The sequence below is a fragment of the Puma concolor genome, chromosome B2, assembly GCF_028749965.1.
Source record: "Puma concolor isolate L17-30 chromosome B2, mPumCon1.1.hap2, whole genome shotgun sequence".
In the NCBI taxonomy this organism is placed as follows: Eukaryota; Metazoa; Chordata; class Mammalia; order Carnivora; family Felidae; genus Puma; species Puma concolor.
The window spans coordinates 137,441,150-137,463,776 of record NC_141671.1 but is presented as its reverse complement, the minus strand read 5'-3'; the positions used below and the strand labels follow the sequence as shown (position 1 = coordinate 137,463,776).

The window sequence follows — 22,627 nt, the reverse complement described above, 5'->3', positions numbered from 1 at the left end:
AGACTATTGAGTGCATTAACGACGAGATTCTTAAGGGGTGTCGTTTATGTTTTTGCTGAACACTCGCAGCACCTAGTATTAATAATTGTAAGAATACCTTCTCCTGGGGCGCCTGGGTGGCGCAGTCGGTTAAGCGGCCGACTTCAGCCAGGTCACGATCTCGCGGTCCGTGAGTTCGAGCCCCGCGTCGGGCTCTGGGCTGATGGCTCGGAGCCTGGAGCCTGTTTCCGATTCTGTGTCTCCCTCTCTCTCTGCCCCTCCCCCGTTCATGCTCTGTCTCTCTCTGTCCCAAAAATAAATAAAAACGTTGAAAAAAAATAAAAAAAAAAAAAAGAATATCTTCTCCTACCACCTGCTGCCACTGCTCCTGCTGCTATCAGGAGCCAACGATCAAGGCTAAGCACCAAGTGTTCCCTCCCGGGTGCTAGGAACTAAGTGACTCATCACACACAATCGCCCGATATCCCAAGGCCAATGCCGCCTTTGCTGTCATTTTGCAAATGAAGCAAATGAGGCCTGAAAAGAGCCAGTTTTTCATGGCCACCCAGCCGGTGAGTAGAAGAGAAACCAGGTCATCTATGCTATGCTGTCTAGACTAAGAACCACTGTTACAGTTGACTCACGAATGGCACAGCGGTTAGGGACACTGACCACGCACCGCCCCCCGCCATCGCACAGCCCAAAGTCCACATCTAGCTTTGGGCTCCCCCAAACCTTTGCTACAGATATCCTGTTGGCAGGAAGCCTTACCAATAGCATAAATAGCACATATCTGGTGTGGTATATGTTTTATATACTATATTCTTACAGTAAAGCAAGCTAGAGAAAAGAAAATGTTATTCAGATAATTATGAGGAGGGGACACCTGGGTGGCTCAGTCAGTTAAGTTCCAACTCCTGGGATCGGCTCAGATCATGATCTCACAGTTCATGTGTTCGAGCTCCTCATGGGGCTCTGTGCTGACAGCTCAGAGCCTGGAGCCTGCTTCGGATTCTGTGTCTCCCTCTCTCTCTCTGCCCCTCCCCGACTCATGCTCTCTCTCTCTCTCTCTCTCTTTCTCAAAAATAAAATAAACATTAAAAAAAATTTCTTAATCATTTAAAAACTAAAAAAATCATAAGGAGGAGAAAATACATTTATAGTACTGGTGTATTTATCTAAAAAATCCGTGTTGTTCAAAGGTTGACTGTAATTCCATCCTCCTCCCCGAACCCGAAGGGAATGGCTATAGTGCTTCCAGACTATGTGCCTTTGCACATTTGCTCAGCGTCTATGAAAACCAGGGCTGTGTCTCTGGGCACAGTGATCTGGAAGGTTTCTAGGCCTTCGGAGTCTGTTGCCTGAGGGCTCCTGACTGGTGTGGCTGGGCTTTCTCTTTCCTCTCAAGTGGCTCTGTACTTAAACTTGCACCCAGACTCCCACCACTGACCTGATTCCCTCTCACCCCACACTCCGGAGGCAAGATTCCCTTATACACCTCAGCCCTCCTCAGCGGAACTAAAACCAGCACATAGCTCTCTGGGCTCGAACAGTTTCAACACATGAGAAACGGAAGTTTATAAATATAACTTCAACTTCTTTGCATTGTTCTTTTTGTTGTTTTTTAAATATTATTGTTTTTATTATTATTTTTTTAATGTTTATTTTTTGAGAGAGAGACAGAGCATGCTCCCAAGGAGGGGCTGGGGGGCAGAGGGAAAGGGAGACAAGGAATCCGAAGCAGGCTCCAGGCTCCGAGCTGTCAGCACAGAGCCCGATGCGGGGCTCGAACTCACAAACCGTGAGATCATGACCTGAGCTGAAGTCGGCTGCTTAACCGATGGAGCCACCCAGGCGCCCCCCCAATTTCTTTGCATTGAAACGCCAAAGTCTGTTTATTAATCTGATACTTGGAATTCAGAGTATCTTTTCCCTATTTAAAAAAATCTGAAATAAGGTGGTTAGGGTCCCATAGGCTCGCAGCCCGTGTAAGACTAATAAGGCCATAGTTAGTTAAAACAATGCTCATTTACAATAAAGAGTACAGGACAAACACCTGTCACAACACTAATTAAAAAGCTGGAAACAGATGTAAGAAAATTTTCATTTAGTAAAATCTGTAGCCTTGGGGAAAAGCATGTTTAGAGAACAATGAAAACACAGATGGAAGACTTTGGAGATTCCAAAGGAGACTTCTAGATCCTTCGAAGGACTTGGGAGGTCGAGGGTCACAGGTTCTTGTAACATCTAATTATATTTTAAGGGGGGGGGGGGAAGTCCTCCTTTGATACAGGTTTGTCTCCAGCTCTAACTCTTGTCAAAAATACCAAGGGCTTTTCCTAAATTGTGTACTCTCACGTGGAATGAAAAGAGGCCGAAGAGATTTTTCTTGAGGAAACTGAGGAAAAAGAAGAGGAGAAGGGTGGTGGAGGGGAGAAAGAGCTGTGTAGGGCTGCTTGACAAAAACGGATCTGAGCTACATGTGCCTGTGTGTGCAGAGTCCCGGGAAGGGAAGACGGAACGACCGGTGAAAGATGGGGTCTGGCGTTCCCAGCCTAACACCTCGCACCCCACCAGTCCCAAACTGCTTGAGTGCCATCTGCACAAAAAGGATGCGTCTTCTGTGGTCTGGAGCAGAAAAGAAGAGAGACACGGCTCAGTGCAGGGTATGGAAAACAGTGCTCTTCGAGAAAAATTGTAGTATCAGCCAACTGCGGTGGTACAAATACTCCCACCACGGGAGATTCCAAGCAGCAAATGGTTTAACAGCTGGCTCACCAAATTCCTGAATATTGAACAATCCGCTTCCGCAGGCTGGGGCGAGCCAGCTCCAACACACCGCCGGATGACACGACTGTCCCCTTACGTGTTCGCATGGTTGCCAGTTCAGGTTCACCTGCTCGGCGTGCACTCGTCTGTTCCGGGCCTGGGACGCTTTCATTAGTTTGCTAGTTGCTTGCTAAAAACTGGCAGGATGACCATGAAGTCCAGTAAAAGAGTGGATCTCAAAAGCCCATCCGTGGCCTAAGAGCCGCCAGAAATCAGAGGGCAGAGGCCAGTATCTGATTAGTCTAAATGTAAATTCAAGAACGATCACGTAGCTGAGTTCTTGGGGCCACATTAAACTCTCTGATGAATCTTTGCTGTATACGAGCTTTTAGGGTGTAAGAGAGAAAGAATCACCAGGGATTTTTCTGGAACAATTTTAAAATCTTGAAATTGTTCTTAGTAAAATTTGCATGCATCCCCAAAGCAGGTGGGAAATGGAAGACAAGCACCTGTCGTCCTCTTACTATAATATGTTCACCTCGTCACGCTAGGAGCTTCTCAGACTCCTGTGGAAAGGTTTCTTGAGCGGAGGGAGGTGCTGGGGAGACCTAACACCCGTGGGAAGAGCAGCCCGCAGACCCAAGAGGGACAAGAGAGGACCAGGCCGTCGTCTGCCCGCATCCCAGATGGGCTCCCGCCTACACGGTCACCCTGATCTGATCCACAGGCTTCCGTGTTAGGTTGGGCACCGTGGCCTCTTTGCTGGCGTATCCCACAGGGAGGAGCATCAGCAACTTTTCGTTTGTGGGGCGGCCCAGGAGCACCCTCAGACGGGGACCACAGTTGAGAGGTGTGGTGGTGACAGTCACCAGTCCCGCATTCTACGACAGAAGGGGAGAGGATACAGTGTCAACTCAATGGAAGTCACGACTTTGCTTGTGGCCTGGGGACATTCCGGTCCCCATTAGGCCTGCTTGTCCCATCATTTCCCTGCAGCTGGGCAGCAAAGAGCCTGCCAGCTTGGGCAGGTGGACCTTAAACCTCACCTGTTCTCCTCAACCTCCCTAGTCGCCACATGCTTTGAACCAAACAGTAAGAAGCTTCTTGAAGAAGAAAAATACTCGTCCTATTCATCATTGATGGTTAAGACACAGGAATGGTTATTTCATGGAAGGAAATTTGGGGGGGTCCAAATATACCCAAGGAAGGGGTATACCCTCAAACAACAGGGAGTTCCTATGCTTATATAACCAGCAATGCAGGCGGAGGACCACCCCAGCCGAAAATACCTACGTCCAGTGGCAGAGGCTCAGTAGCTTGGCATTACTCCCTCAACCTGTCTACGAGCCCCTCCGGATAATAAACACCTAATAAAAATCACATGCAGCTTCAAGATGCTTCCCAAGCTACCTCCCTCCCCTCTAATTTCCCAATCAGAGGGTCACCGCTAAGCCTGAGCTAGACAGAAGTTCTAGAACTGCCTTTGAGAGTCCTACAGGACAGGCTCTTTGGTCCGGTCGCTATGCGATCTGTGCAGATGGGGGGCATCATCAGGAAGATTCCTCTTTCCTCCCTCGCAAATAGGACCTACGCTCAGAATCATGCCTGAGGCGACGCTAGAGGGCAGCAAACTCAACACTAACGTGACAAGGCTTCTGATTCAGAGCTCAAAAATCTCTGCACCGTTTGCTTCGTCTGGCAGATGAATGAACGAACGGTGCGTCCGCGTGGTCCGACGTTGCACATCACTTCCTTTATCTGCATGCTCACAGCATTAGGGAGGAAGTGAGATGCCACTTTCTCTAGGTAAACTTTTCAAGTAATCTAAAAGCCTATTCCTCTTCTGTGTTAGCCACGACTGTATTTTGCAAGGTATTTTCGCCATATAAAGTTTGCTTCGAGTTAGTGAAGAAGCGTGTAGTTTTTTGGACTCGATTGTCGCTTGGAAGTATGATCACTCGCACTTACCATCTTGTTTGCCTCATTTCTTTTATGTGCCCACTGTCTCTCTCTACCCCAGGACCCCAGTCCCCGCCAGAATGCACACACAGTTCATGAGGCAAGACCTCCCTGGTGCCCTCCCCCCTCCCCTCGGACCTGCCACACAGAAGGAGTTGAGTGAATGAACTGAATCTTGTAAAAGGTATACCTCAATCTGCTCTGTTTCATGCTTAGCATGGCTCCAGTGACCCCCACATACCGCAGAGATGGAATTGTTTAAAGGACATAGATGTCTTTCCAGTGCCAGGCCACATAAGCTCGACTTTCCAGGGAAGGAGCTCTAGGAGAGCCTTCTCTTTATAGCTTTTTAATCACGCCACCGGCTCGGACGACAGCGAGCCCAGCAAGGCAGCATGCCTGCCGAAACCCTTGGAGCTTCGTGTCGTTACAGACGAAGGCAAACGCAGTGGGCATTTTTCTGAGCCTCAAGTGATGTTTCCAGAAGAGGATTCCAGCGCGTTGCAGTAGCATACCTACCAGTCCAGGTTTCCAGGGGCATTTTTCACACCAAGCTACGTGTCTTAGGCGTTCAACTTTAGATGGACAGCTTCCAAGTGTCTCTCAAATAGAAACTCCGCTGAAATTTGTGAATAAGGCCACTGTTTGGCTTTCCAGGATCGCTCCTCTCTTTGGGGCGGGATGGGGGGGTGGGTAACATACCTGAAGAGCAGCCAGAAGGAGGCCACAAGCAATGGAAACACTGATCTCATTGTAGTAGTGGACCTTTCTTTTGCCACTTGCCGCAACGCCATGTACTTGTTTGAAAATCAGAATCAAAACAGGTGCTGTGTCCAAGTACTCCTTAACCCAATTGGTTCTGAAGGGAAAGAAAGATAATCCAGAGACTCTTTGCTCTTAATGAGTTTCGGTCTTTTTTTTTCCCTTTACAACCTTATCTTATTTACATCTAAAATAAAAGCACTTTCCTGTCCTTTATGTTTAAATGGAAAAAAAAGGACTTTCGGTTGTTTATTTGTGTCTTCGCTATAGTGTTCTGTCCAAGGTCGTTCAATTCAATAAGCATGTGTTAACGAGGGCCTGGTGTAGCAAGGCACATGAAATGCAGAAAGGCACAAACAAGGAGCCTATAACCCAGAAGGCAGTGTGTAAAATTTAGCAAGCGAAAACCCGGTAGGTGATATTAAAGAAATATAAGTCAATTGCATTAGGAACTCTCCAAATGAAGTGTTGGTAATTTTGAATAAGAATATTACAAGAGCGTTTCCAAAGTTTCCCTCGAGGTGGGGTGCTGGAGACTGGACGGAGAGGGGCACTGGGGAGGACATCTTAGTGAGTCAACGAGTAAAGGCAGAGTCAGGACGGAGGACGCTTGGCAGGTCGGGGAGTTTCCAGAAGCCCGACAGGCTGGAGGATGCGGTGCGAAGTAGAGCACGGGTGGGCTGGCAGGTTACGCACGGATTTTGCAGAGTCCTGGACTTCGTGTGGGAGGTGATGGAGAGGGACTATAAGCTTCTGAGCAGAAGCATCACGTGATCAGATCTGTTTTAGGAAGAGGTAGATTGGTGTGGGCAAGGGGCAAGCTCAAGGGGGACCAGAAGGTAGACGATAGCAATGGGCCAAGGGAATTCGGGAAGGCGTAGAAGCTGGAGCTGACAGGTCTGGTACAGAAGCAAAGGAGAAGAAGAAGGTGATGGTGAAGTTTAACCAAAATGACAGGTGCAAAGATGGTGACGCTGCCAGCCCAGTGATGGAGAAAAGGAAGTGAACTTTGTGAGAGTGGGAGATAATTCACGTGAGGTATAAATACGAAGTTGAGAGTTTTGCTTGCCAGCTAAGGAGCATATCTTTCTCTATCCCGTTACCCTAATCCATACATTTGGCGAAAGCTCTATTCTAGCTCAGATACTCAAAGTGCTACTCATGCAATGATATACATTAGAATTTTTCTTGGGACACATTATGTCATTAATAAACAGGAGGTGATTTCACCTTAAGCCTAGCTGTGCGTCACTATTTTCAAACATACTAAACTCACTTGTGCGGTTTTCTATGGTTCCTCTTATGCTATTAACTTCTACAGGTCACATTTTCCAAGCTGCCTTCTCACGCTTCAGCCAGTTTCCTCACATTGGGCTGTTACCAATTCTTTGTCCTCGCGGAAGAGGAAGAATGCTTGTTGTTCAGAAAGAAGATAAACTCCGGGAGCCCACGGGTTTTGCCATGCTGGGCAACATGCTTGACCTCCTGTGGCTCAGTTCCCACATATGTAAAACGTGCTGTCACCTCATACAGTGATCGTGAGGGTGATATCAGTCAAATATATTAAGGGCTTAGAAAAGCACCCAGTACACATTGCTGTGTGTGTGTGAGCATTATTATGGTCACCGATATTATCTTGCAGTGAATAATTCAAAAGAAATTAATGTAAGACAGAGATGAAGCAGTGTGCCTTTGTTCAAACGCAGATTAATACTTTTTAATGATTTTTGTACTTATTTTTTTTTCTTTTTGGTCTAAATGCACACTGGTATCTAATATTTCTGGCTTGCTCAGGTTCACAAGAATTTATTATGACATCACATGACCGTGGATAAAAACACGGCAGTGAGACTTATTAATAAAGGGACAACTAGCACCTTCTGCCTAGGATGTCAGGATATATGTTCACTTGCAACTCAATTTAACATTTATTCAACTGCCTACTCTGCAACCGCACTACGCTCGATGGTGTAAGACATTTTTAAACCTGGACCCCTAGCGTTTTATGTATATATGCGCGTGTACGTATTGCCCGCAAAGGAAGTCCATAAGGCTTCTAAAATATCGCCTATGCAATGAGAAGAAAAGCAAGCCAATAAGCAAAATGCTATGTGATGAAATGGCCATTTTAGATGCACAGGAGGTACCTATTAGGGGCTTTGAGCACAGAGACAAGAGAGCGACTAATTCTGCCTTCATTGGGCAAAACGTCAGGGGCCAGCAGCGTTTTGTAAGCACTGTGCACGCATAGAGCAGGACATCTCTCTAAGGGTAGGAACTCAACTTTTATCCATCCCCTTTTTCCCATGAATATGCAGTGAGATTTTTATATTTATTATTAATAGTCTGTGCTGGTTCCAGAGCATGGTAATAAGTTACACTTCCATAAGGGCGTCTCTTTAATTAGGGTTTAAACATCTTAGGAAAGAAAATGACCTCTGGGGCCAAATAAATGAAACAGGAACAGAGCCAAGAGACCCTCTTCCCATCACCCAGCCCTGAATACTCCTCCCTTGCCCCCAGGGCTGCAATCTGGTCGCCTTTTCTTGCTTTTCTCTTATCACAAGCTTGTGTCACACTGGGGTGTCGGATAACACCCCATAAAACCCCAGGACTGGCCACCGAAGGCCTGCGGCTGGGACCAGCGGTGTGAGCGCCCTTGCACTCCAAATGCCAAAGACTAGAGCAAGCTTCCCTTCTCAGAAAGAAAAACCAACATCTCTGCCCACTGTCCCTTCTCACACTCAGCCTCAGAGCGCGCTGGAGGGGAAAGGAAGTGGCCTTTGTGGGGAGGGCCATGCTTATAAAGAGGACTCCGTAAATGACAAAGCAGAGTCTAAACAATGGAAGGTGACGGGCCGTGATGACAAAAGTGACAGAGAAGTTATGGAATGCATCTGAGACATTATGAGGGATGACTGCCCCTCCATGGGCAAACAGGCTCCACGCGTGGCTGGCAGGGGCAGCTATGAGAGAAAATGGACACCTGCAGGGCCTCCCCCAGGGTGCGAGGGCTCAGGCTTAAACCTAGTTACGGTGAGTTTCCCCACGCTCCTTTCCTAGAGATAAGGAAGCCCACACGGTTACTGATGCCTAAGAGATGCCATATCTGCACGGATTGTTTGCTCTTGCTAACCATGTGCTAAGATTACTTGGAAGATGTTATCACTTTAGCAAATGTAATTTACTTCAGTCAAGGTCCCGAGACATCTTTATGCCACGATCTTACACTCTAGATGGGAGAAAAGCGAAGTGAGTCCTCAAAGGTGTGTTTACGACTACTTGGGTGGAAGCCTGTTTGTTTACCTATGATGCCACTTCCTACTTGTCATCACCATTCTATGTGCTTACAAGCAGGCTTGCACATTCAATTTTCATAACGAAGTAAATCCTAGGTAGTCCCGTTTTCCAGATGAGGAAACTAAGGCACAGAAGAGGTTAATCATCCCATCAACTCTTGTACCTTAGTTTCTTCAGGTCTGTAACCCATTGGCGTCCCATCCTTTTCAAGTAGTTTATTTCTTCCTCCTCCTCGATGATCTCCCGAATCTTATGTTTCACGTCCGGGTCCTTCACAACCACAAAGGTCCAGGGCTCCGTGTGGGCCCCACTTGGGGCAGTTCCTATCATCCATAACATTAAAGGCAGAAATGGAAACACGAAAATGTGAGAATGGTCATTAAGAATGGGTATAGTAACTCACACTCGCTGAAAACGAAGTTCAATCACCTGCTGAGCAAAGTGCTTGGTCACAGATTCTGGTATGTGGCTGTCCTCTCTGTTTCATTCTGCATCACTTTAGGGGCTACAAACCAACTAACTGAGGTCGAGGCCAGTGGTTCCAGGGCTATGGGGATTTATCGCCACTTCTCTAAGTATGTGGGGGGGAAAACATTCCTATGTAAGGGAACTAAGGGAACCCAGAAGGGAAATTCTAACAGCCCAAATGTTCCAAAATGTTGTTTGTTTTGATATTATTTTTCTAAGTTGATTTATTTGGAGAGAAAGCATGGTAGGGAGAGGGGCAGAGAGAGAGGGGGAGAGAGAGAATCGATGTGGGGCTCCAACTCACAAACTGTGAGATCATGACTTGCACCGATACCAGGAGTCGAGCACTTAACCGACTGAGCCACCCAAGTGCCCCTTGATATTCTTAGAAAAGGATAGAGTCATGAAGCTCGTTGAAAATGGTAACATTGAAATGGTCAAATAGCTTTTAAATTTTTTTTTTCAACGTTTATTTATTTTTGGGACAGAGAGAGACAGAGCATGAACGGGCGAGGGGCAGAGAGAGAGGGAGACACAGAATCGGAAACAGGCTCCAGGCTCTGAGCCATCAGCCCAGAGCCCAACGCGGGGCTCGAACTCACGGACCGCGAGATCGTGACCTGGCTGAAGTCGGACGCTTAACCGACTGCGCCACCCAGGGGCCCCTCAAATAGCTTTTAAAACACCCATGAAAGGGACGCCTGGGTGGATCAGTCAGTTGGGTGCCTGACTCTTGACTTTGGCTGGGGTCATGATCTCGAGGTTCAGGGGTTCGAGCACGGTGGTGAGCTCTGGGCTGGTGCAGCCTGCTTGGGGTTCTCTCCCTTTCTCTCTGCCCCTCCCTGGCTGGCTCACTCTCTCTCTTTCTCTCTCTCTCAAAATAAATAAACAAACTTTAAATAAAAGGAAAACACCACTCATGAGAAGTAACTCAACTATACATTGTTTGGTACCTGTATCAGGGACGCTGAAGGCAGCACTGTGGGGTTTGTGGTCCCACTGGAGACACATGAGAACTCTTGGCCCTGGGTGCTCAGTACACGAGAGCCTGTCTCCCAGCTCTCATGGGCTACGGGAAGCCTCAGCCCACACTTGGATCAGCCCCAGGATCCTGGTACAGAGCTTAGTAGTGTATCTCAGTGCCCAAGGAACTAGAATCCCCTTTCAGACTCCAACCAGGCCCAGCTTCTGATCTAGGTGTCACCCTGCTGTCTTAGAGATGGCCCGCCGTTCCCAGCCAGAGACCACAAGGACCCACGAATAGGTTATTTCAGAAGCAACTATTCCATTCTTCCTGGTGAGCAATTTAATGTCAGAAGCTCTACACCAGGGGGGTCAGGACTGCCTGCTTGATGGGGCTCTTGTTGTCACCCACACTCCCTACAGTCAAGACAGCATGATTGGATTGTGAAACGCAAGTCAAGAGCTAAACGTAAAGCCCATTCACAATGGCCATGCAATAATCTTTGCAAATGAACTTAAATGTGATTTATATAGGAGTAATACTCCAATCAGAGGAGACTCTCAAATAGGGGATTTCTCTGACATCTCCTTCCCCCCTTTTTTCTATAATTCTTTTATTTTCCTCTGTGGAAATATCAATTCGTGTTGAAAATGGGTTTGTCTTGGGGCGCCTGGGTGGCTCAGTCCGTTAAGCGTCCGACTTCAGCTCAGGTCATGATCTCACGGTCGTGAGTTCGAGCCCCGCGTCGGGCTCTGTGCTGACCGCTCAGAGCCTGGAGCCTGTTTCAGATTCTGTGTCTCCCTCTTTCTCTGACCCTCCCCCATTCATGCTCTGTCTCTCTCTGTCTCAAAAATAAATAAACGTTAAAAAAAAAAAAAAAAGACAATGGGTTTGTCTTGCTGTGGTTTACTTTGCAAATTCATGTAGGTACATTTTGCCAGTTTATTAGAAAACAGTACTAGAGCATGTAATCTAAAAAATTTGGTTCCAAAAAGAGAAATGCACAAATGTGAGTGAGCCTCTGTGTGTGTGTGCATGCGCGTGTATGTGTGTGTGTGTGCGTGTATTTTAAGAGGGGGGTAAACTAAGGGGATGTTTCTCTTCCAATGCATAATAGTATGTTCAGAAATTTTTATTCTTTTAAATTTTTTTTTCAACGTTTATTTATTTTTTTGGGACAGAGAGAGATAGAGCATGAATGGGGGAAGGGCAGAGAGAGAGGGAGACACAGAATCGGAAACAGTCTCCAGGCTCTGAGCCATCAGCCCAGAGCCTGACGCGGGGCTCAAACTCACGGACCGTGAGATCGTGACCTGGCTGAAGTCGGACGCTTAACCAACTGCGCCACCCAGGCGCCCCAGAAATTTTTATTCTTAATAAAAGATCCTAATATTCAATAATTTCAGAAGTTTTAAACTGTTGTCACATCTGGTCTCAGGTAGTTTGTAATAGTCAAAAGTTTGTAGAAAGCAGAAATCATGTTTCTGGCAGTCAGTCAACACCAGGGTAAGATTTTGTAAATAAACAATCACTCTAGGCTTTATTCAGTGTGTTTGAACTTCAGCAGTGCTCCAATATTGTGACTTGCAGCGGACATTCTCAAAAGCACAACGTACAGTTACAGACCTGCTGTTTTGATGACATTATCAATGACTTCCATGGGGACTTGCTCATTACTTATGAATCTCACAGACCGTCTTTTACTGAGAAGTGCATAAAATTCCTGGGATCTCTTCACCATTTCCTTCTCAGGATACCGGGTGTGGGAGAATGGAATATGTTCGACATCTTCCTCTGACTCTTGCCAGTCATTGGCATCTACAAATAAGAACAAAAAAGGCAACAAACTAAATTGCACTTCTTGGTCATGGAGGAGAGCAGACTATGTCACCCCATGGTACGCCTCTTTGGCATAAGGATTATTTTGAGCCGATAATTTTTAAGAAACAAAAGACACAAGAAAAGTGTTGAAAACCAGAGTAGAAGTTACCTTTTTGTAAGAGACGTGTACTTTTGTGAAGGAAATCCCCACCCATAAGCCTTCCCTGTACCAAGAAGGAAAGGATGACCCTGGCAAGAAAGTCTTATCAATGGAGAAGGTGGACTTAAATCTGTACAACCACCTTACACCAGCTTAAAACACTGTGCTTTTCTTGATAACCTCCCCTAACTGGATCCCCTTCCCCTAACGTCTTTCTTTTGTCTTTAGTTGAAAATTGTATTTAAGTAGTGACTTGGGCCATTTCAGGGACTTACTCAAGTTTCCTGGGCCTGTCCCATGTATACGGTAGGTATACATGTGATTAAGCTCCTATTTCTTTTTCTCCTCTTAATCTATCTTTTATTATGGGGGTGGGGGATGGGGGAGGGGTCTCAGCCAAGAACCTAAAAGATAGAGGGAATATTATTTCTCCTCTCCTACAATCGTAAGATGGCCAATGGGGAGAAAGACATAAAGTTCTCAAAAATGTCTGCAAGATTATCAGCTCAAAAGAGTCAATAAAAAATGAAAAGAATTGGTCTACAGAATTCTGAACTCTGGTTTTGACTACTGACTATCCAAATTCCACTGGTTATAAATCAAGAAAAAGAAAGTTTTACCTACACAAAGATGAGGAATGAAAATTTCTATCAATGGTGAACTAGTTTGTTTGAAACAATCTCGCATGAGCTGAAAACCAGTAAAATCATGAAATAAAGTACTTTTAAAGTCTTTAAAAAAAAAAAATCAGTATATTGCTGACAGTGTAGTAAGAAATTCCCAAGCCAAAACTGAAGGGAAATACGAATCTGCAGGTGGGTAAGCACAGAAGCCACATTTCTTCTGACAGTACTTGCCAATCTCTACATATTTGAATTTTTATTTTCATATTTTCAGGGATTGAGGATGATAGGAATCAAAGCCCAGGCCTATACACCATGGGAAGGCTAATAAGCTGGGACCCCAAGATAACATCCTCAAAGAAAGAATGAATCCTAAATAAATCAGCCCCCAAGGGGTAACACCGTTTGGTGGGTCCTGCCTGTAACTTGAACTTGGAATTAGGTGGTCCTGCCTGAAAATACCTCCATTGCCTCGCAAAAGCAAATGTCAATACACAAGTAATTTTAAGTACAATTACCAGCAATTCACCAAATACAATCAGACATAAAAAGAAACAAAACATTTTGAGCAAGAGACAACAGAATTGATATTTAAAAACAGAATCAGATTTCCAATGTCTCCAAATATTGGAATTATCAGACTCAAAAGATAAAACAACTACGATTACTATGTTTAGAACTCATAGATCTGTCGGGTACAGGAAATGATAAAAAGTGACAAAGAAAATATGAGAAACTAAACCTCTAAAACTGAAAAATAAAGTAACAGAATTAAGAACTTAATGGATGGATTTAAAGCAGGATGGATTTAGGATTTATACATACCTAAAGAAAAAAATTAGCGAACTGGAAGATAACTCAGAAGGAAATATCTAGAGCAAGGAGAAACCAATAGATAGAAAACATAAGAGTGAGAAAAAGCAAAGCAGAGTGATATATATATTGGAGGGAGACAAAAGTGAAGTGGTCGAGACACCACTGAGAAGCCAGGGCAGAATGCTGGCCCGGACTAGGTGGGCCACACAAGAACGGCAAATTCTTGGAGATCTTGGAGATACAAATGGTAAGACCTGCTGAGGTGTGTGGTCAGGAGTGGTGGGAGAGAGGGACTAGAGATGAGTCCCAGGGGGTGGGCTTTAGCACCTGAGGAGAGAGTGGGACCATCTACTGAGACAGAGGATGAGCAATGAGCCATCTGGGGGAAGTAGGGGTATGAATCATCAGTCTATCACATTAGAGATGCCTGTGAGTTGTTCAAGCAAAGATGTCAAGCGTGAGGGGCGCCTGGGTGGCTCAGTCGGTTAAGCATCCGACTTCGGCTCAGGTCATGATCTCGCGGTTTGTGGGTTCGAGCCCCGCATCGGGCTCTGTGCTGACAGCTCAGAGCCTGGAGCCTGCTGTAGATTCTGTGTCTCCCTCTCTCTCTGCCCCTGCCCTGCTCAAACTCTGTCTCTGTCTCTCAAGAAGTGAATAAACATTAAAAATATATATATTTAAAAAAAAAAAAAAGATGTCAAGTGTGAAAGTAAAAGTCTGGAGTCCAGAAGGTGGGATGTCACTTTGGGAACCCTCACATAAAGATGAGAATGACAACAGGAACAGAAGAAAAGAGCAAGAGGGAGCCAGTGCCTGGCCCTGAGGGTCTGGGACGTTCCCGGTGGAGTTCAGGTAGAGAATTACCTTTCTCCTTCACTCGCACGCACATACTGTACTTCACTCCTCGCTCTGTACTTCACTCCTCGCTCTCGGAAGACTGACCCGGGAGGGAAAGTCAAGAAGAAATGACTTCAAAGACGCTGAAAACCCCAATGACAGTACCAGCAAGTACTGTGGTTTCCTCACCACTGTTAGTGAGAAACTCCTTTATCTGGATAAAGTTTACTAGCCAGGGCAGTTCACACATTTAATGAGAAGGACCATCAACAGTTGCTCAGTTAAATGAAGCGGGTATGACGGGGGAGGGGCAGCAAACACCTACAGGTTTCTAGCAATCGATTCTGAACCCAACCCAGATGTCATCAATGCCAACCGTGAACTTAGCAAATGTGTAAACAGACTTTTAACGCCCGTGAATCCTTTCACGTCATTTGTTATGAGGTCTGACGACTTCTGTCCTTAGCAAGTGGTAAATGAGTAAATGCATGAAATGCCTCACTAACCGTGTGAGAGACAAGTTACCCACTTTTTTTTTTTTTTCAACGTTTATTTATTTTTGGGACAGAGAGAGACAGAGCATGAACGGGGGAGGAGCAGAGAGAGAGGCAGACACAGAATCGGAAACAGGCTCCAGGCTCTGAGCCATCAGCCCAGAGCCTAACGCGGGGCTCGAACTCACGGACCGCGAGATCGTGACCTGGCTGAAGTCGGACGCCTAACCGACTGCGCCACCCAGGCGCCCCAAGTTACCAACTCTTAATATCCATTCAGCATTTGTGTAAACTAAAGGCAGCCCAGGTTCATGACTTGGCAGTTTCCACAGCTCGTAAAGTCCAAGGTAAACATTCCCACTGTAGCAGAATGAAGCAGCAGCTGCCTGGATGTTATCAGCGAGCAGGGTAGATGAATGGCCAGTCAATGGATTGTCCTGAAAGGCTTGCTGTTCCTGGAGCCTCTCCCAGGGCAGATGGTCTACATTTTGCCGGTGGAGGGGCAGGGGGGAGGAAGGGGGAAGGCTTGGAGAGAAAGCACCCAGGGAGCTGCAGGGCAGTGAACCAATACCAAACGTACCACTTTTTCCCTTCCCCCTGACCTCCTCACTCCAAGAGGAGAGAACAGCCTCTGTAAACTCTAGTCATCCTGCCTCCACGCTACACCAGCCAAGCCTCTCTAGAGGATTCATTCGAGCATAAAGCCCACATATTTCAAAACAAATGGATGCTATTATAGTCTACGTTTTGATCGCAACCTATACTGCCACACTTGGGGTTTGGTATTGACACCCAGGACAATTCACCTTTCATCATTGCTTTAATGCCAAGGATCTCTAAACTGCACCATTAGGTCCAACAGCCAAGAAGCTCTAGGCCATGTGTATTCTCTTATGGTTAACACAGAGGTATTTTTGTGTTTGTTCGTTTGGGGCTGCATCTCCACATAAATTGCTTTTGTGTTTTTGGAGTTCTACTTCAAAATCTTTGCAAATGAGCCAGCTAGTTTCTAGCTATGAAGCTAGAAGGCCAATTTGTGTCACATCATCCTTGTCCCCTTCTTGGCATTTTGGGGAACATTGAGAAGCAATATTAATACGGCTGAGGGGGAGGCAGCTCTTGCAGGAGACAAATTCTGAAGGTGAGGATGAAGCGAGGTCAGGGCTCCACACCTGCCCTGAGAACACCTCCTTCCCAGCTGCCTTAGCCATCACTCTGTTTCCACGTAGGGCTGTCAATTGTCCAGCTCCCTGCAGTATATTTCACCAGCAGCTCCCGAGGTGTGTGGGGCCTGAGGAATCGGGGGGGGGGGGTGGTTAGTGGAAAGTTCTTTTTAAAAAAATTTTTTTTTTTCAACGTTTATTTATTTTTGGGACAGAGAGAGACAGAGCATGAACGGGGGAGGGGCGGAGAGAGAGGGAGACACAGAATCGGAAACAGGCTCCAGGCTCCGAGCCATCAGCCCAGAGCCCGACGCGGGGCTCAAACTCACGGACCGCGAGATCGTGACCTGGCTGAAGTCGGACGCTTAACCGACTGCGCCACCCAGGCGCCCCGGAAAGTTCTTGAATAGAGCCATGCTTTTGTAGGGACTCAGGGCAGGGCAGGCTGCCCCAAAATGTGCCACAAGGGCATACCGATTATTTTGAACTGAAGCTACTTAGGAAATAGGCAGTACAGAAAGGACACTCTGACCTCCTCTGTCTCCCTGAAAGCAGAGAGTAAATCTCTCATATGAAAGGTACTCTCCCTGTACTAGAAAGTAGAGAGAGATCTTCATCGCCAGAGACATGACCTTGACAGCCAAGAAATCTTTAGAAACAAATCTTGTTACTTTTTACTAATCTACTACCTCGGCCCAAATTCTGTTTAGCATTTCTTACTAATTGCAGCTCCCAAACATTTCTTTGTCCTGTTGATTCCTCACAAGTTTATTGTCTCTGTCTAAAATGTGTAAACTCTGCCTGCCTTGATCATTTCTTCGGGTCTCAATTTTATTACTGAAACTGTAGGCACGTGTAATTGTTCCCTCCTGTTAATCCGTCTCATGGCAATTTAATTCTCAGATCAGATGTAAGAATCTTGACGGGTAGAGAGAAATTTTTCCTCCCTTGTGCTATCCTGAATGAATTTGACAGAACTTGTTTCTGAGCCCCATCATCTCTTGTGATATCCCCAGTGCCCCCTGTGTTGGTCCACCCTCCCCCCTAGGGCTCCCCCGGACTTGATCTCAAAGACAATGAATCCATTCAAGTCCTTTCCCTTTGCTAATCTCTCATCTCAATCTACCTGCCCTTTGCCCTAAAACCTTAAGGTTTTACAGGAATCTTGGTAAACTAACCTTTTAAAATTAGCCATGTAAAAGTATTAATGGGTGTATGTGTCAAAGGATAATGAAATGCAAAGACAAAGCCAGACTTGTTCCTTCCTATATCGAAGGAGAATCTCTGTGAACACAGTAGAGTGTTGACCTTTTATAATATTTTTGGGTATTTTTGGCAGTGGTGTGCTGGCAAACCAGCCCCAGGAGAGGGGTGAGGAGGCCTGATTTGCAGCACTTGCCAATTTCCATTGAGCAAATACTCCCATCATGGCCTGACGTTAAGCTGATGAGTGAAAAATGGCTCACCATGTTCCTGAATATTTAACAGTTGGTTCTTGCTCCTCCCATTGTCTAGCTCTTGCCCACCACTTGGTTGAGAAGCTTGGAGTTCAGGAATTAGTGGATTCCCTGGAGTGTAAAAAGATTGATATCATCTGTAGGAACAGTGTTACTTGTTTGAAACTGTTGTTGATTGGTTGGCGCCCAGAGGGGCTGGTACTGAAGTGAATCCATCCTTGATTGGCTTTCAGAGGTAAGAGGCTGCCACTGATTGGTGGGTTTGCTAAGCTTTTACTGAGGTGAGTTGTCCTCTATTCGTTGAACAGGTTTGAAACCTCTTCCAACGGCTGCTCATTATCATGGGTACATAAAAAAACTGTCCTTCCCCAAGTCTGTGGGAACATTTTAATTCTCAGGTGTTACCCACACAGGCCATAATTTTAACACAGGCCTTTTTTTTTTTTTTTTTTTTTTTTTTTTTAACGGCCAGCCACAAACCCTGAAATTGCTTATTACCATTCGCTACATACAAATATATCCCATACATATACATATGCATACAGAGATGTATCAATTTGTGTGTGAGATTTGTAAAATTAGGCCTTTTTTTTTTTTTTTTAACGGTCAGCCACAAACCCTGAAATTGCTTATTACCATTCGCTACATACAAATATATCCCATACATATACATATGCATACAGAGATGTATCAATTTGTGTGTGAGATTTGTAAAATTATATACATATGCATACATGCGTATCTATGTACATACATCTATCCTCATCACTGAGCTCACTTTTCTAACACATGGTTTTTTCTTGCCTCTCTCCTCCACTACCTTTCCTGCTGTCCACTGGTATGACTGAGTTTTCCCCATTTTATCTTTTCTCACTTGGAAGTTACACAGTGTGTTAGGTAGAACCATATAAAATTGCTAACACAAGCCTTTCCTTTAAAAAAAAAATTTTTTTTTAATGTTTATTTTTGAGAGAGAGAGAGAGAGCAAGCAGGGGAGGGGCAGAGAGAGAGGGAAGACACAAAATCTGATGCAGGCTCCAGGCTCTGAGCTGTCAGCACAGAGTCTAATGCGGGCTCGAACTCATAAGCTGTGAGATCATGATCCGAGCCAAAGTGCGACACTTAACCAACTGAGCCACACAGGCACCCCTAACACCAGCCTTTCTTAGTAGTGACTAGACAATCCGGGACCAAATTTCAATGAGGACAGTAGTTTTTGGATGGTCAGTAAAGCTAAGTGAAGACATATCCCCACCAGTATTAAAACAAACACATCCTGATGAGATGTGTTCCCTATATCTTCTCTTCCTATCTCCATTTCCATGAGCTTCCAGGAACCTGGGCCTGACTAGAGCATGTTTGTACAGAATTTATGGCTCACTTTAGGGAGACCATCCGAGCCTTCCTCTTTGTCATTTCTCCTCCTTAGACCTCTGCTACAGTTAAACAAGAAAATATTAACAAGACACATGTTTGACTGCTCCCTAAAGGAAGCCTGTGCCGAATGTCTATTTATTCTGAATTATGCCGAATTTATTCTCCAAGCAGCTCACACGCATGCTGATTCGGTGGAGTAAGAATTCTTTGCGAGCCAAAGCTGGAGGAGGTTGGGTTGGTACCCATATTTTCCTTAACTCGCACTAGAATGGCCTATAATCCTTATTTTATTGTTTTGTCTCTTACAATTAATTTCCACATGGTTTGAATCTGGTATCCATTTGCCGTCATCAAAAGCATCTCCATGTTTCTTCAGTGATGGAATCCTTTTGGTTCTCCAGCCGACACCCCTACCCGGTCCCCTCTGAACCTTCAGTGCCAGCACTGAATCCTCTCTTAGACCATATCCACCCATCCAGGGGTTAGACACAGGGACTTGGGTGGCAGAGAAACCTGGGTTTAAAAGTTGCTTCTCACCCATCACCTCTGAGACCTCAGTAGGTGTCACTTAAGTGAACAAGAAAAATTCCGACAAGGGACTGAACCCTACATTCTGGGCAGAGGTGCCCGTGGCTGCTGAGGAGGCCACTAAAGGTGCAATTTATTCTTCCATGTGAGGAACAAAGAAAGAGGCAGAGGGTTTTGCAAAAATGAACAAGCAGAACGAGACAGGGCCATACAGCTTTGCTCTGTGTTCCCAACGTTCAGTCGAGCGCCAGGTCCCTGGTTCCCCACCAGCCTTATCAATCCCTCTTGTACTCCCAAAGTCTGCAGATTGAGTGGCCTTTCCTTAAGGCACACTACCTCTGATCTCGCAGGGAATTTTTAGGCCCGCTGGTCATCTCCTGCCCTCTCTCTTCTAGCTTATTCTCCTATGAGAAATGCAGTCTAACAGCTGGCTATGTGCCTGGGTCCTGGCTCTATCACTACCTACTCGGGCAGGTGACTTAGCGGATTTGAGCCCCAGTTTCCTTATCTTTAATATGGGGATAATAATAGTGCCCACGTTGCTCTATTGACTTGAAGACTGAGTGGTTTACTGTACATAAAACGCGATGCTAAGTGGACACAGCCAGTGTTCTGTTAAGAGCCTGTTGTTGTCCATATCCCGGGGTTCCTTCCCCAGGTGGTCTTTTCTGCGGTCCCTTTTTCCCACCACAGACCCTCTCAGTTGCGGGTGCCCCCCGTTCTATGCTCAGTCTTATCACCAGCAAATATCCCGTTAGAGAACTCATCAGTTTTATAAGTTCCAAGTACCACCCTGTGCTGGGACTATCCAATCCGTGTCTGCAACCTGGATCCCTCACCTGGACCCCCTCTTCCTTTCTGCTTAGGCGTGTCATCTTCTCAAATCCAACACGTCTTTGTCTATGTTCAACATCCTCTCTTGCATAGCTCTTCTCCCCTCCCCCATGTATGATAGGGTCCTTCCACCTCTGCCAGCCTCCAGCGCTTACCTTCTCCTTCTCCCCAGATTCAATTTATTACCAACCCCCGTTGTTCTTTCTTTAACTCCGCCCTGACTCACTCCTTCCTCTGCGTTCCCACTGCCACCACCATCCAGGCCATCCTTACCAGGGCAAACCACCACACGGCTTCATAACCGATGTCCCTTTGTTCAAGAAAAGTGCTTCTCAACTGGGCAGGATTGGCATTCGGGGGGGATGTCCTTCAGCGAGAGAGTGAGAGGGAGCCCTGCCAAGAGGCCGCCTGGGCTTGAATTTTCTGCAGTGCATTCAGCATTGCTGGCTCCCCGCACTGAGCGCCAGCTGTATACCCCACCCCCAAATCCTGAGATCAGGGCAACCCAGAACATGTGCACACATACGTGCCCATACACGAACACACCCACACACATGTCCACGTGGCCTCTTCCGAGGCGGGGGCATCACCGGTCCAGCTGAGAATCACTGAGCCTCTTCCAAATCGAGTCCATCCCACGAACCCACCTCCGAGGCACATCCAACACTGATCACTCAAGGCTCCTCAAGAACGTCTCCCTGCCTGCTTCCTTACCACCTCTTCATCCTCAGATCAGCCAGGACTGGGCCCATGGTCACCACCCCATTTCACTTCCCCCCTTCCCCCCACCGCCTTTACCAGTGAGGTCTTCCCATCTCCTCCACATTTTTCTCAGAGGGTCCGTCCCTGCTCTTACGCTCGTTCTGGTCCTCTCATCTGAGGTGCCTCCTAACCATTGCTCTTCAGGTCCTATTAGTTGGCCAGGCCCGATTCGTCCTCTCCCTGTCGCACCCCCACGCTCCCCGCACCTCTTTGAAGGCCCTGATGATCCCTTCAGCCCCTCATTACTCCCTGATTGTTGCCTACTTCTTGCCTTGTCCACTAAGTTGAACACCCAGCTTTGGGGACACAGGGCGACTGGAACAAGGAAGAGTAGTGAGCCCCTAGATCGATGCCACATTTTACATTTCCAAGTCCTTGATTAAAACCTGGCCACTCTGGGGGCACTTGGGTGGCTCAGTCAGTTCAGCGTCTGACTCCTGATTTCGGCTCAGGTCGTGATCTCGTGGTTCGTGAGACTGAGCCCAGTATCGGGCTCTGTGCTGATAGCGCGGAACCTGCTTGGGATTCTCTCTCTCCCTCTTTCTGCACTCCCCTCCTCTCAAAATAAATAAACATTAAAAAAAAAACAAAACCACGACCCCTTTCCCCATAGCCACCACCAGCCAGTGATGTGCCCCTTGGCCAAGATTTTAACAGCCAGAGCAGGAATGGAGCTAGGGAAAATGTCAGCCTCTCAACAGCTCTTTACTGACTCTTGATCCAGAAATCAAGGGTGGGTTGGTGCCAGCAGGTGTCCCCTGAGAGAAATGATCTGTCTCTGATGACATAGTAGAGGCTGATGATGAAACTGACCTGCACGTGTTTCCTCCTCCCCAGAAGCCCTGCTCATCAGAAAAACGCAAACGGGAGAAGCTCAGTAGCCTGGCCAGTGTCCTTACCTTCTTCCCCTTGGTGGAGATCAGTATTGTCTTTTAGGTCCTCATCCACCCAGGGACGAACCTCGGCCCTGGCTCTGGGCTCCCCCTTCCGTCTCTTGCTGCTGCCATCACCATTCTTAAAGATCCACACGATCAAAATGCAGACAACTGCTACCAGGACTGGAGTCAGGAAAAACATGGTCGTAAGACTGACTCTCACTCTGAACAGCGCACACACTTCCCACACTGCCCTTAAACAAACAGAGACAGGAACGAGGAATGAAGGAAGAGGGAGCTGTGGGAGGGACAGGGTGAACTCTGTGACTCTCAGAGGACTTTGCAAAGGAGCAAAGATCACGGCGTGTGCACTGGGGGTGTGTTGTGGGTTTGGTAATGCCCAGGTGCATTCGCTTTTTAAAATCGTGTGCCCAAGAAATATAGGCGTAGACAATAAGTTCCAGAATGTGAGTAAATACTCGAATGCGCTAGGGGTTGCTAACAGCGGTAGAAGGTGTTTAATCTTCCTCCTGTTTAACTTTTCTCCGAGAGCAATGTGTCCTCAACTTGCCAGAAGCTAGGAATCCCCTGGGGAACTTGTTTTTAAAAGGGGAGATTTCCAGGCACCAACTCACATCTAGTGAAAGAAAATTTCCAGGAAAAAGGCCTGATAGTCTGC

The 22,627-nt window shown here is 46.5% G+C and overlaps 1 protein-coding gene and 1 long non-coding RNA gene across 2 annotated transcripts in view; both read right to left on the bottom strand.

Annotated features, from left to right (window-relative positions):
• Positions 1–773: 773 nt before the first annotated feature.
• LOC147581292 (uncharacterized) overlaps positions 774–22,627 on the bottom strand; it is a 256,335-nt gene continuing 234,481 nt past the window's right edge. The window contains exon 2 of the long non-coding RNA XR_015251645.1: positions 774–3,108. This is a non-coding gene — a long non-coding RNA (uncharacterized LOC147581292). The remainder of the gene's footprint in view (positions 3,109–22,627) is intronic.
• On the bottom strand, positions 3,314–22,236 carry IYD (iodotyrosine deiodinase). The gene is made up of 5 exons (XM_025925727.2): positions 21,973–22,236; positions 11,828–12,019; positions 8,933–9,092; positions 5,410–5,566; positions 3,314–3,629 (listed from the first exon to the last, which is right to left on the bottom strand). Exons 1-5 carry the CDS (start codon positions 22,148–22,150, stop codon positions 3,447–3,449), a joined length of 870 nt encoding a protein of 289 aa, XP_025781512.2. The 5' UTR covers positions 22,151–22,236; the 3' UTR covers positions 3,314–3,446.